This window comes from Musca autumnalis, unplaced genomic scaffold (assembly GCF_047663935.1).
Source record: "Musca autumnalis isolate F117 unplaced genomic scaffold, ASM4766393v1 scaffold_1, whole genome shotgun sequence".
NCBI lineage: Eukaryota > Metazoa > Arthropoda > Insecta > Diptera > Muscidae > Musca > Musca autumnalis.
Window position 1 is genome coordinate 132,571,621 of NW_027411644.1, and position 15,209 is coordinate 132,586,829.

Sequence of the window (15,209 nt, forward strand, 5' to 3'; positions counted from 1 at the left end):
TAGTAATACCTAATTAAACATGTGAATTTTTAAAAATTCATCGTTTGCAATAATATAGTTGACTAACTGTATTTCGAAAATATTGTCATAAAATAAAGAAAAATCGGCATGAGTTTTCGCATTAACTCATATCACAGGTAGATCTCGGAACCCTGATCACAAATATATACATATAATTGGGTAAGTGCACCAGTAGTCGGCATTTTAAGGATTCTCATATCTTTAGCCGTATGTAATTCCGAGTCTAACCCCCAGTTTTTGTAAAAAATTTGTATGTTCTCACACGAATTGTCAAATTTTTTAGATCGATTTACTCGCCGTAGCGCAATTGTGGAACGCTAATTTTTGAATGAGGAATTCTTAACTATATATAGAACATGTCTACGAAGAATTAGATCTGTATGTCATCTAGGGGCTGAGCTATGGTTGCCCAAATTATTACGAATATAGACGAACGAACAAAAAATAGTTACAAAAACAGGGGGTTAATGTCCAATCAAATTTAATTTAAGTTCTTATGATTCGTTATTTTGTGTAGTTTTAGATTATATAAACAATTTTTTTGATCATTTCTGTTCAATATGCAAAAGTTACAATTTAATGAAATACTGTTTTTTCACCAGTAGTCGGCACCATTACCCCATAGTCCGCATGATATGATCCAGTTATATTTAAATAAAGAAAAAATGCATACTTTATATTTTTTCTTAAATATTTGAAAGAACAATTGCTTAAGCATTAGTTATTTATACATTTCTAGTTTATTATATACATTTCTATTGATTTTACTTAAAAAAATAAGGAACATATTGTTTAATAAATTAATTCGTACCAATAGTCGGCATCTATTACCCAGTTGTCGGCACCCCACAACGTACGTACTTCAAATCATGGCTAATATTGCTTATAATCGTTAAAGTTCCTTTCAAATTGAAACAATTTTTTATTAATTAGCCTTTAAAGTATTTGTTTAGTATTTTTTATAATTTTTAGCTAAAAGTAATCGATAAAAACCAATGTTTATAACCCCATGCCGACTTCAGGCACATTTTATATTTTTTTGTCCCTAAAGTCGGCATCAGCAAAAATTGCACAATTATAAATATTTTTTAAAAATTTCTTTCTCTCTAAAGTGTTCTTTTAACTGTTCTCTTCTTTAACTGTTCTCTACCTATATAACAAAAATGTTGTGGAAAATTTTCTTCATTTTAATATAATTGCAGAGCTTATAAGGTTAACATCTCCACAATTTTTTTCTTAAGAAACATGCATTTTCGGTTGTGGTGAAAACCCTTCACTGACAAAAACTTAAATTTCGATATAAAAATTGGTCCTAGCTCAATGAAATTTTATATATAGTTAGCTGACAATATTGTTAAAGTATTTTTAAGATTATTTTCCTATTTTGTTTTCTTAATTTTCAGTTATATGAGTTCAAATTCAAAAGGTGCCGACTACTGGTACATTCCGACATTAGGTGCACTTACCCTATATAACATTTGTTGCGGAAATCCATACTTTTCGAAATATGGGTCTATGAAGTTGCGAAAATTCCCTTGTTAAAGACCGGCTACTTAGTGAAAATGTTACTATTTAAAAAGAGGTCATTTATAATTAGACATCGGATTTTAGCATGTTTTTTATTTCTTATCCGATTGGACTCAAATTTTGGATCTAGGCGTTTTGAGGGTCAATTATTCGATATTTGGGGTCATATCAAAAATATGCAAAATATATGCAAATCTTCTTGGTAAAAAGTAAGGAAAGGAACAAATACGCAAATACCAATAAAAATGTCCGGATTGTAGTGTAGAAAAATCTCAATATTTTTACACGTAGATCACTTTTTACTTCTTTATTTCATTTAAAAGTTCGGTATAAGCAATTACAATTTAAAAAGGTATTATTATATAACTACCACGAGTGATTTAATCATAGAAAATCATTTATTTTCTTTAATATTCGTTAATCCGGACAGTTTGGTAATTCGGACACCGCCGAAAGCTGTGGTGTAGGTATTATCGGAATTATACTGTATATATGGGAGCAATATCCAAATCTGAATCGATTCTTACCAAAATAAATAGGGATCGCCTTACGGCCAAAAATCACCAATTTTAATGCGAATTGGTAAATGTGACCTGTACTTTGTTTTCAAACAGACATGGTCAGATGGATAAGTGCGAATCTATCCAGATCATCAAAAGGCACTGTGGGTCTATTTTGTTTCCTTTTGCATGTTGTAAACTCATTCACTAAGACATAATACCCTTAGGATATTAAAATATAGTTATCAGTGCAATCATGAATAAAAATTCCGTGCGGAATTTGTTTCCTTTCCCCAATTTCACAATTTTTTATTTTCACATTTATGCCCAAAAAGGGAATATTTTTGTCGATTCGACTAGAATACGCCATAATGAAGCGAATCTAATCGTTTTCAACTTTTAACAAATATTAATTTAAAAGAATTTCACTTTCTAAAATTATTTTCCGTGCAGAAAATTCAGGGGGAAATATTCATGATTGCCCTGTATATGTTTTTTATATGTTATATGTTTTTAGTAAAATATAAGAGATTTTATGTAATATTCAATATTTTCTTAGTCTTAATTTCTAGCTCATTTGTTATTCTGTCAGACAATTTTGGCCGAGCAGAAACAATCAACATATTTGGATAAGTTCATTTTCTCACTTCTGATTTAGTTTTTGAACAAATTTGTATTAGAAAGCAACTTATGTTGTAATAAGAAGGCTGGGTTATAGGAAATTTTCTAAGTCTTTTAGTCCAGATTTATTGCTGTGGCGGAATAATAATTAATAACATAATCTGCTAAGAAATTTACGTTTAACTGCAATAAACTTAATTTAGAAAACTTTTTGATGACTTTCCAAATTTAATTTGACGATTTTCGTCAAAAAAATTACTTGCACATTTTGCATATTTTGTGCATATGCAAAATATGCAAAAAAATAAAAAATATGAGCCTGTCATTGCATTCAGTTTTCTTCAAAACGAATTTTGGTCCAATCAGAATTTTCGTATCTTTATTAATAAAAAATATGAAAATATGCAAAATCCGATGTCTACTTATAATGATAAAATAATATGATTTCAACACGAGCTAGGCTGGGACTCGCAACTGATTGTCAAGGTAGCCGGCGTCTTAGCGTTCTAAAACAATCTTCTGATATACAAAAGATGTAGGAATAAAACTTACCATAGTATGTATTTGTGAACATTAAAAAATAGGATTGCCACGATAACTTCCTAATATGCCTGATGATCGGACTTAACCACCCGTAAAACGTAGCATAATGGTTGGATGTGTGGGACTTCAGCTGACTCCTAATTTTTCAATGTATCCAGGGTTTAAAATGCTAACGCCATATTAGCAAAAGCAACGAATATTTGCAGCCTTTCCTGTTAAATTTCTTCGAAATAGGTTTAGCAACAATGAACAACGGCAACATGTAGCAACAAATTTCACAAAAATATTGCTAGCGATGCTGATGCTATTTGATATTGTCGCTTTAATAAAATAGCATCGGGCACGCATACTCATATTTTGCAGCACACATGATGAACACATATCAGAAAAGAGAATAATCAACAAAGTTTCAACGGCTTAGCCATGTTTTCAGCAAACAATTGTTTTATTTATTTATTTATTTATTTACAATTATACTTATAGTTAATATAAGGATAATTACAAGGAGTACAGGAGCATTAGCTACAAAGGCCATCAGCTCATGCTTGGTAAAATTAATGATGAATTATATACATATTGAAACAGTTCTTCGTCTTAGGTTATACCCAATGTCCATTAAAACGAAGAGTATTGCTGTTTAAATGATGTTTTATTTAACTTTGTACTTTGGTTGGTATCTTCCACTTGGTTTCTCAACTAGTGCAATGTCCGAAACTTATAAAAAGCTGGTTGACTAGTTGGTTTCTCAAAGGTTGATCTCAAAGCGATTTTATTCATTTTTTATTCTATTTAGGTACTCGGGTTGAGAAGCGCAAAAGTCGTCTAGACTTACATAGATGTGTATTTTAGTAGCAAATACAATGTTGTAATGAAATAGTATGATAATAGAAATATGTACAGCGTTGCATAGAAACCGTTAAAATTTGAAAACATAGAAAATATAAACAGAGTTGTATGGAATATGTACAAACTTACATACTAAACATTGAATTCAAATGAGAAGATAAACTAAATAAGATAATTCATAAAATATTAATAATGGTTTGCTTCAGTCTCCCCCTCTGATGCTGAAATCGTCCCGATGATGCATCAGGAATGATGAGCTGTTGATCTCATCTGAAGGCTCCCCCTAGAGTAGACCTTCATCAGGGTTGATGGGCTGTTAAATTCTTCTGAGGCTCCCCCTAGAGTGTAGATATGTCGACGGAAAACAATGGCATGAAGACTGAGTCCAAATAATCATCTTGCTCCTTTTTGCTTATCTTAACAGGCGGTCCAAATAGTCTGGATGTGTTTCCGGGCGTTGTTTCATTTGGTGGAATCGCTCCTCGGAATATGCTCTGTATAGAGTGCGGTGAATAATCATTTGTTTTGTCAGCCAGTGGTCGTCGTTTTGGTTTTGTTGGAATTGGATCATCACAATTCATTTTATGTGGGGGTGGAAACAAGTCGGATACCAGCTGCGGGGTACTCTCTCCAGAACGCAAAGCTCCTTGAAACACTTGTTGTATGGTATGCGGGCAGTAGTCGTTCGGTGGTACTACTGGAGTTGCAGGCAAGGGTGATACCAGATTCTTCGTCTCCACAAATTCTATAAATTTTGACATTCCAGTCATAGCTTTATTGGCTGGTGAGTTCTCATAACCAATCACATCCAAAGAAAATAAACTCATTTCCAATGGGTTGGTAAAGCTATTCTTCCTTCTTGGTTCATCGGCAAAATACCAAAGGCGCTGCGGCATATCAAGAACGATACCGGCTTTCTCCAAGAAATCTGTACCAAGCAACGTACGATTTCTGGTTGCGTTTGGTAAACAAACAAACCGTATCTTCTTCTCGCGGCCTCCAATGTTTACGTTACACATGGTGGATTTCACAACACATGTTGTAACTGAGCCGTCTGCCAAACACACATCTGCACACACATTCTCGAACACACATCCATTTTCTTCCAAAATGTTTTTCAAATTCAAACTCGCGACGCTTACTTTTGCACCCGTGTCAAACACTGCTTCACCCAACAAACCAAAGATCTCTATGTGTGTTGTTGGTAGAGTGCGACCGATGATCGTTGGCGAAAATGAATTGAACGAAAGGTTCTGTGGGCTACCTGCGTTGTTGTTGCTACAATTTGAGCAGTTCGACCTGTAAACACCAGGCGCGCCACAACCATAGCAAGCAATCGTTGGTTTTCTCAATAATGGTTGTTGTTGTGTGTCGGTTGACCGTTGTGCATTGACTTGCTGCTGTTTTGTGTGTGGTTGTTGTTGTACATCATTGCGCTGTACTTGTTGTTTGTGTATGTCGGTTTCTATTTTGTTTTCATCCCTCTTGGTGTTTTTCATACAATTTGCGGTTTCATGTTTAAAAGAGCGGCATATTGTACATCGAGTAGCCTTCGCTTCTGCTTTTGTTTCAGCAATGGGTGTTGTTGTTGTCGTTTCATCATACTCAGCCAGCGATAGTTCAGCTTCTCTGCAGGCGGATAGCAACTCTTCAAACGAGGTAATGCTCTCTCGTTTTACGCGTTCTCTAATGTTCTGCCGGAGAAGACCGAATATCAAATTAAGTTGGATTTCTTCGTCAACTGCTGACTTGAGCTGGGAGAACAGCAACCGCTTCTTACAGATGAAAGTGTCTGTGTGTTCTGTTCTCTGCTGCTTGTGCTCGTAAATTTGTGTAAACAACCGCCAGTCTGGTACGGGAGGGGAAAATGTTTTTTTAATTAATATTTTTGCTTGCTCGAAAGTGGTGACATTCTTCTTAACGCCAATCCACCAATTCGCTGCGTAGCCTTCTAGTAGTAACTGCAATCCTGTTACAGCATCGGCGTCGGAGATATTCTCGATGTCTTTAAACACGGTGATGGCAGTTAGGAATTCCTCAACAGCAGCAGGTTCTCTCTGTCCTCTAAACCGCGCAGTGCAATGGGCAAACGATCCAATACGCTTGTTGTTGTTCATTGCCTGGATGAGTTTCTGGAACTGAGCCTCACTAAGCTGTGCCATTTCTTCTCCTGAATCGTACTCGTCGCTGTTGGATGATGCGTTGTTATCGGGTTCTTCTTCTTTGTGGTCGTGTTCCGTGGCCACTAAGTTGGGCGTCAATGAAGCAGTTCTTTGGTGTTGTGCTCCACGTTGGTGCGCCAATTAAGCAGTTCTTCGTCTAAGGTTATACACAATGTCCATTAAAACGAAGATTACTGATGTTTAAAAACGATTTATTAAAACTTTGTACTTTGGTTCGTATCTTCCACTTGGTTTCTCAACTAGTGCAATGTCCGAAACTTATTAAAAGCTGGTTGACTAGTTGGTTTCTCAAAGGTTGATCTCAAAGTGATTTTATTAATTTTTATTCTATTTAGGTACTCGGGTTGAGAAGCGCAAAAGTCGTCTAGACTTACATAGATGTGTATTTTAGTAGCAAATACAATGTTGTAATGAAATAGTATGATAATAGAAATATGTACAGCGTTGCATAGAAACCGTTAAAATTTGAAAACATAGAAAATATAAACAGAGTTGTATGGAATATGTACAAACTTACATACTAAACATTGAATTCAAATGAGAAGATAAACTAAATAAGATAATTCATAAAATATTAATAATGGTTTGCTTCAATATATTTTTTTTAAATAATTAGGTTGTTTCGTTTTATGTACATAAATATTGAGTTCACATTTTGATGATTAATGGTTTTAAGTAATTCAACACCTCTGCTTTGCAAAAGTGTGCGTTGTTGTTGGAATAGATTACTGCAAGACTGAAGAATGTGTTTGACGTCTGCAACAGCGCCGCATTTGGGACATTTATTATCCATATTCTTATTAATTAGATGTTGATGTGTTAGAATTGTATGTCCCATGCGTAAACGGGAAAAAATCTTGACTTTCTTTTTCTCAGTGTTCGTAGGATACACTGCTGCTTGATTTTGTGGGTTTATATCACTATAGTGGTGATGTTTAAAACTGTTCATATTTGCAGCGTGTTTTTCATGAAGATGGACTAAGATGTTTGCTTTGAGATCCAGATGTTCGATAATATTATCAAAGAACAATGGAGAATTGCATGCTAACTTTGCAGCAGCGTCGGCATGCATATTACCAGGTGAACCAACATGTCCGGGAATCCAAATTAATTTTATTTTATTGATGTTGGACGTAAGTAAGTCCCTTATTTTGTTGATGCCGGCCCATTTGATGTTTGAAATATTCAGTATTGATTTTATAGCGGATAAGCTGTCGGTAAGAATCATCGTTTTTCCTTTAGATTGTTTTGCTATAGTGATAGCTTGTAGAATTCCTGCTACTTCTGCGGTAAAAATAGAGCAGTAGTTAGATGTAATTTTAGATGCAAGTATATTACCAGCATTATTTACAACTGCATAAGCGGTTGTAAAATCATTCTTTGAAGCATCAGTGAAAAGTGTTGACCAATCGGCGTGCAGGGTGATTAGTTGTTGAAAATGCGATACGTATACTTCGTTGGGTGTGTTATCCTTTTTGAAAAATGATAACGATAGGTTAGGTTAGGTTTAGGATGCGCAGCTGCCGTGCTGGCAGCCACTCCACTCGGAGACCTTGAGGTCCATTGTGATCATCCTGACTATTGAAGTATGTATGTTGTATTTGATGAAGTGATTATAGATGCTGCTGTATGGTGAAGTGTACATAGTAGGTGATGGTGTGAAGTAGAAGTGTGATATGTTGTTTATTATTATGGATTTGTTATTTGATGTTACGTGTGGTGATGATGGTGTACAGGAGTCATGAGTTATGATGTATGTTTTGAATGGTGCATATGTTGATACAAGGCTGTTGATGATGATGAAGTGTGCGGTTGTGGATTTTATGGATGGATGATGGATAGTGTTGAAGGGAAGATTCAATGTGGACTATGGATGAGATGATATTAGATGCTGCTATGTGGTGATGTGTGAGTGCTGATGATGTTGATGTGTAGTGGGAAGTGTGATGTGATTCTTGTTATTGGCGAGGCTGCATAATGTTGCGTGACTACAGATTATGGTGTTGTGTGACTGATGGGTATATGGTGATTTGTGCATACGGTATACGGTGGTGCGTGAGTGCAGATGGTGTGATGTGATAACGATATATCACATGATATTTTTGGGAACATCCACACCGGATATTTTGGAGAGTAACTCATCACCTTATTTTTAAAATCAATGATATTGTTGTGGATACATTCATATATAATAGACGGCATTTTCGGTATACGTTTCGATGAAATCGCCTTATTAACGTCTTCATCTATTATCGATGAGTTTATGGACATAATTTTGGGCAAAAGTCTATTTTTACTCTCTATAAATCTTTCCTCTAGTGACGGCAATCCAGATTCAGCTAGTAATATTTTTACTGGTGTTGTACGATAGGCATATAAACTCGATCTTAGGCAGTCATGGTATACAGATTTGATGAATTTTAGGGAAGACTTTGGGCTGTTTCCGTACATGTAAAATCCATAATCGATTTTGCTCAGCACTAGTGTTTTCACTAGATACGTAAGGGTATTTATATGTGCGTAGCATTTGCTGGACAAGTACTTGATGATGTTTGCTCTGGGAATTAGCTCCTTCTTTAGTTTTAAAATATGAGTTTTCCATCTGTAATTTTTTGTAAATGTTATGCCCAGAATTTTAAGCTCATTGACGTACGGGAAAATAATGCCCTCAACTGAAAACTCGTTGGGTTGGCATCTCTGTTTTCTGCATATGTGAAGTATTGAGGACTTCGATGAGGATATTTTTGAACCAGATGTTTTGCACCAGTTTAATAACTCACGGATTATTTTGGAGAATGTCTCATTGGTCTGGTTATTGTCTTTTTGAAGACTTAAGATGTAAACATCATCAGCGTACATGCAATGGTAGATTTTGTTGTATTTGTTAATTATAGCGCTGATGTGGTTAAAAGCAATTTGGAAAAGGGTTACTGACAGCGGCGATCCTTGGGGTATACCATTTTGCAGAGTGTAACTTTTAGAGAAAAAGTTATTTATTTTTACTCGAAAAGTTCTTCCAGAGAGAAAAGATTTGATATAGTTTAATATTTTTGAGCCACAGCCCCAAGATATTAAGGAATCAATGATGACGTGGATACCAATATGGTCAAATGCTTTTTCAAAGTCAATAGCCAGTACAGATATGTGATTTTTTGTGGAGATGGCTTTGGTGGCAAAGAAGTCTATATGGAGAAGGGCATCGGAGCAACCTTGTTTGGCTTTGAATGCTACTTGATTTGATGTAACTAGTTTCATTGTTTTCAAATACCATGCTAAACGATTCGAAATTATTCGTTCCAGTAATTTCGAAATGCAAGGCAGTAATGAGATTGGTCTATATCCGGAGAAGTTGGTTTTACTCTTATTAGGTTTTGGAATGGGGACAATTATGGCTGATTTCCATGAGTAGGGTATAACACCAGTGTCAAAGATTACGTTGTATAAGGCCAGAAGTTTATCTTTGCCCGCACTGGAGTGGTTTTGTAAAAATACATAAGAGATGCGGTCATGTCCGGGTGTGTTACCCTTAACTTTTTTTAAAGCTAAATTTAATTCCGAGATGGTTATCTCATGTTCCATAAATGATGAGTATTTATTGGCTGCTGGATTGGAGAAATTGTTTGCGATGGCGTTTTTTGCGCTACAAAATTCGGTGGTGAAATTGTCATCCGAAGATTCTGCAGACCATTTTTGACCAAAGAGATTTGCAATATCGGAAGGATTAGTAAAAATGTCGTTATTGTCTTCCATGGCAGTGAAAGTGTGCGATGTATTCCGGTTGGACATTCTATTCACTTTACTCCAAATAATTGACAAGGGTGAATCCCTACTAATTGTATTTGTGAACTGTATGAAACATTTTATTTTTGCTTGTTTACATTCATATCTGAATTTTGCGTTTGATTTTTTGTAAATAATTTGGTTGCTGATTGTTGGATTTCTACGGAAAATCCGATATGCTCTTGTTTTGTTTTGGCGATAGATATTTAGGTCTTTGTTCCACCAGGGGACATAATGTTTCTTGTAATCCTTTTTTAATGGTACATACTTGTTTGCCGCAGATCGTATTGTTTTGGTAATTGTAGCGCTGATTTTATTGGGATTGCTGCTGAATGATTTGCCGTTTAAATCAGAATCTACAGCAGAACTGTAGAGTGGCCAATTTGCATTTTTAAGGTTGTATCTCGGCATACGTTTTACAGATCCCCAGGAAGAATTGGTGTTGATTGTTGTTGCAATGGGGAAGTGGTCGCTGCTATATAGATTATTTATTGTCTCCGACGATGCAAATGGTAAAAGTGCAGTAGAGCAACACGCAATATCAATGTTGGTAAATGTGTTTAAGGTCGACAGGTGAGTAGGGTTGCCATCATTTAATATACACAAATTGTGCATATTCAAAGCCTGTTCCAGAGATCAGGGTTACCAGAGTAATGCATTAAAAATCGCGATATAATTAATTCCACTTTTTTCGTTCAAAGGACATGTGAATTTTTGGTGAAGCTGTTCAATATATATTTTTTTATTTTTAAACAATAACTAGCGAACCCGGTCCACTTTGCTGGCCCTTGAAACAGTTTTATGTTACCTTAAGTCAGCAATTGTAGTTTTCTTGCATCACTAATTAGTCGGGATCTGCAAGTGACTATAAATAAAAAAATCTTCTGATTTGTTTGTGTCGATATGCAATTTTAACATACCGCCAAAAAGCTGATGACTTGACGCATGCATTTATTTCATCTGCTAGAATTGTATAATTGGAAGTGTTTGTGTGAAATCTTAAGTTGAATTCCTTCTTAAATTACTATGTGCCATCGTAAATTCGTTCCAGGTGATAGCTTATATTTAATATTGCATTTGAACCCTTCATTCACATGAATGTCCAGTGGCAACTTAAGGGGACGTTTTAAGGTCCCAAAATGAGTCCCTAGGGTCGGAGACACAACGACAATTGCCTCGCAAATTAACTTTCTCTTTTTAAAAAATACGGCATTGGGGAGGTACTCCGCGGAGCAGGGTGATTCGGATGGTGGAAGTTCGGAGCGGGGTGATTCGGGGGGTGGAAGTTCGGAGATGGGTGGATCGGAGGCTGGAAGTTCGGAGCAGGGTGGTTTGGAGCAGAGTTGTTCGGAAGGTAGAAGTTCGGAGCGGGGTTGATCGTAGGGTGGATATTCGGAGCAGGGCGGTTCGGGGGGTGAAGGTTTTGAAATAGGGTTAATCGGTGGGTGGAAGTTCAGAGCAGGGTGGTTCGGAGCAGAGTGGTTCGGAAGGTAGAAGTTCGGAGCGGGGTGAATCGGAGGGTGGAAGTTTGGAGCACGGTGGATCGGAGGGTTCGAAGCGCGGTGGTTCAGAGAGTAATAGTTCGGAAGAATTAATTCAATCGTTCATTTCAGTTTAGCTCAAATAGGGGCTTTTATTAAATCAGACATAGAGGAGGTATCCAGCACCTCCGAAATTCATCAAAATTTATAGCCTATTTTAACCCTGTACATTCTCTGAAATGTTCAGGAAAATCGGTTCAGTAGTTTTGGATATGTAACATATTTAAAAAGTGGGCGTGTTAAAATAGGGTTTATATAAAAGTATGGAATGGGGGAGGTAGCCCGCCCCCACCGAAATTCAAAAAAATGCATAGCCTATTTTCACCACGGGTACTCCCTGTACATTCTCTGAAATTTTCTGGAAAATGGGTTCAGTAGTTTTGGATATGTAAAAAGTAGGGCATGGGAGAGGTGCCACGCCCCCTCTGAAATTAAAAAAAAAATATATGGCCTATTTATTTATTTCATATAATGCAATTTTAAGCCCAATGGCCGATTACAATTAAATTGCAGATTGAACTACTCCATGATGATAATTATAAAAATATTAATATCTTAAAAATAAGTTATAATTATGATTTAATCTTTGAATATGACGTACATTGAATGTTTGACAAGTAAATAACTAATCTTCACCACGGGTGTTTCCTGTACATTCTCTGAAATTTTCAAGAAAATCGGTTCAGCCGTTTTTGAGTCTATACGGAACATACAAACAAACAAACATACTAACATACACACATTGTCTTTTATATATTAGATTTAAATAACTGGACGTGGTCGGGTCTTTGGGCCCCAAACCAGTACCTAGATCGGAGACACAATAACCATTGTCTCGCAAATCAATTTTCTGACCGATACGTTCGTCAGTTTTGTTAAAATAGAGTTCTTAAAAAAGTAGGGCATGGGGGAGGTACCCCGCCCCTCGGAAATTCAACAAAATATATACCCAATTTTCACCACGGGTCCTCCCAATAGATTATCTGAAATTTTCAGAAAAATCGGTTAAGCAGTTTTTGATATATTAGCTATTTAAAAAAGTGGGCGTGGTCGGGTCTTTTGGCCCCAAACCAGTACCTAGGGTCGGAGACACAACAACCATTGTCTCGCAAATCAATTTTCTCACCGATACGTTCGTCAGTTTTGTTAAAATAGAGTTCTTAAAAATTAGGGTATGGGGGAGGTACCCCGCCCCCTCCGAAATTCAGCAAAATATATACCCTATTTTCACCACGGGTCCCCCCAGTAGATTATCTGAAATTTTCAGGAAAATCGGTTAACCAGTTTTTGATATATTAGCTATTTAAAAAAGTGGGCGTGGTCGGGTCTTTGGGCCCCAAACCAGTACCTAGGATCGGAGACACAACAACCATTGTCTCGCAAATCAATTTTCTGACCGATACGTTCGTCAGTACTCCGCCCCCTCCGAAATTCAGCAAAATATATACCCTATTTTCACCACGGGTCCCCCAGTAGATTATCTGAAATTTTCAGGAAAATCGGTTAAGCAGTTTTTAATATATAAGCTATTTAAAAAAGGGGGCGTGGTCGGGTCTTTAGACCCCAATCAGTACCTATGATCGGAGACACAACAACCATTGTCTCCAAATTAATTTTCTCTCCGATTCGTTCATCAATTTTGTTAAAATAGCATTTTTAAAAAATAGGGCACAGGGAAGGTTCCCCGACCCCTCCGAAATGCAAAAAAAATATATAGCCTATTTTCACCACGGGTGTTCGCTGTACATTCCCTGAAGATAATTAGTATTCTTTAGGTTCTACCACATGATGGAGGCATTTTGACATACCTTTTTATTACTGCGTTGGCAACTCTAATCAAAAAACCATCCTCGGATGCTAATTCGTTCTTACGAATGGTCAGCCGACTGCTAAATATGTAGCGTAGGTGTCGATTATGCCTAACGCAAAAAAGATTAGGCGTAAAAAACGAAATAAGCAAAAATGTACAAAAATAAATATGCGTTCGGTTGCTTATATAGCCGTGTGCATGGCAGAATATGAAAAGTCAAATCCCTTTATAAAAAAAATTATTTTTGTTGTAATTTCCACAACAACATAAAGAAAGTTTTGACATAGCATATTCAAAATTTTACGATACCACTACCTGGTAGTTCTGCCATGGCCGTGTGTGTCAATATTGTGTAGCAGTTGAAATGTACAGCTATTGCTAATGTTTTTAGATGCTGGCTTTTAAACCCTGAATGTATCTCTTAGATCATAACAGCCCAACTCGAAAGATAATTAATTCATTAAATAAATCACTATAAATGACCTTCGCCTTAATAAGGCAAAAATAGGAAGTTGATTTAGTTTCGATTAAAATTAATGCAAACTTTTTTTATCGGCATAAGTCGAGTTTAGTTTATATATAAATTTCTTCTTGCAAAAGTCCATACTTTCCGAGATATGGACCCTTAAAGTTCTGTAAATATCAATGATATTTCTCATATTTTTACAGCCGACCAGTGCAATGGGTATCATTGTAAAGCTCTGCAGCCCCCCTATTCAGTAACTTTTTAACAACTTTACTCATTGTTTATTTTACAACAATTTCATTTGTTTGTTTTGTAGAAAACAAAAGAAATTTTAACAACATTTCAATCGATAAAAGTTACGGAAAAGGCCTACAGGTTTTGATTGCAACTAGCGGTTATTGGAAAAACATTCCATTTTTATTAACCCATTTCGTACTTGGTGTTCGATTTTTCGAACAGTAAAATCACCTTTTTTCAAATAAATATTTATGGATGAAAAAGTTTAAATTTTAAACAAGTTTTGGTATATGTATAAAGTCTAATCTGTCAGCAAATAAAAAAAATTTGTTGCCTTGAAAACCCCACCTCCCCCTCGATGTTAAGGGTAGGTTTTTAAAACCTATATTTTTGGATCTTTTTTAAATTAATTTTAAAAAATTATAAAAAAATGAAATTAAAAAAGTAATCATGGAGAATTATTGCCAATATATGTAGCCGTTTCACAAAATATAGAAAACTTGATTTACATGCGCAAGCGCGAATTTACAGATGTGCAAATTTAACTGTTCGAAATTTCGAACGCTGGTACTTAACCTACATATCGATGGGTATATCAAAACGTCGAAATTTACTGACAAATTGCGGGGAAAAGTTATTATGGCACCATATAAGACTAAATACTAAATTTCAGCCATTTCTAATGGATAGTGCGGCTAAAAGCCTGAAATACCCTAAAATCGTTAAGTACAATTCAACGGAGGCTATACAAAACGTGGACCTATGCTGACAAATTTCTGGAGGAAAGTTAAGTAACCTCAAAAAAGACTAAATATGTATAAATTTACAGTCATTTCTGTAGGATAATGCAGCTAAATCCTAGAGATCTCCCGAATATCGGGCGGTACCTTTCTATGGGGGGCAATCCAAAACGTGGACCAGTGCTGACACATTTCGGGGAAAAGTTTTGTAGGTCCAAAGTAGTCTCAATACCAATCTTCAACCATATTTTCATACAAAAATTGTGAAAAAAATCAATAAAACGGCAAATAAATCAATTTTATTTTACTTCTAAACATATAGCTTAAGTACCAGTGTTCGAAATTTCGAACACCACTTTCCGGGAAAACGAAAAATCGGAAAATTTTTTTGAGT

At 35.9% G+C, this 15,209-nt stretch overlaps 2 protein-coding genes across 2 annotated transcripts in view; one reads left to right on the forward strand and one right to left on the reverse strand.

Moving 5' to 3' along the window:
• Positions 1-15,209, forward strand: part of Pnn (desmosome associated protein-like protein pinnin) — a 63,234-nt gene that overhangs the window by 2,847 nt on the left and 45,178 nt on the right. The window lies entirely within an intron of this gene.
• The window catches only part of LOC141386463 (uncharacterized), a 64,349-nt gene continuing 53,158 nt past the window's right edge, over positions 4,019-15,209 (reverse strand). The window contains exon 2 of the mRNA XM_073954985.1: positions 4,019-7,525. Coding sequence (XP_073811086.1) covers positions 4,397-6,220 — 1,824 coding nt within the window. The 5' untranslated portion in view covers positions 6,221-7,525 and the 3' untranslated portion in view covers positions 4,019-4,396. The remainder of the gene's footprint in view (positions 7,526-15,209) is intronic.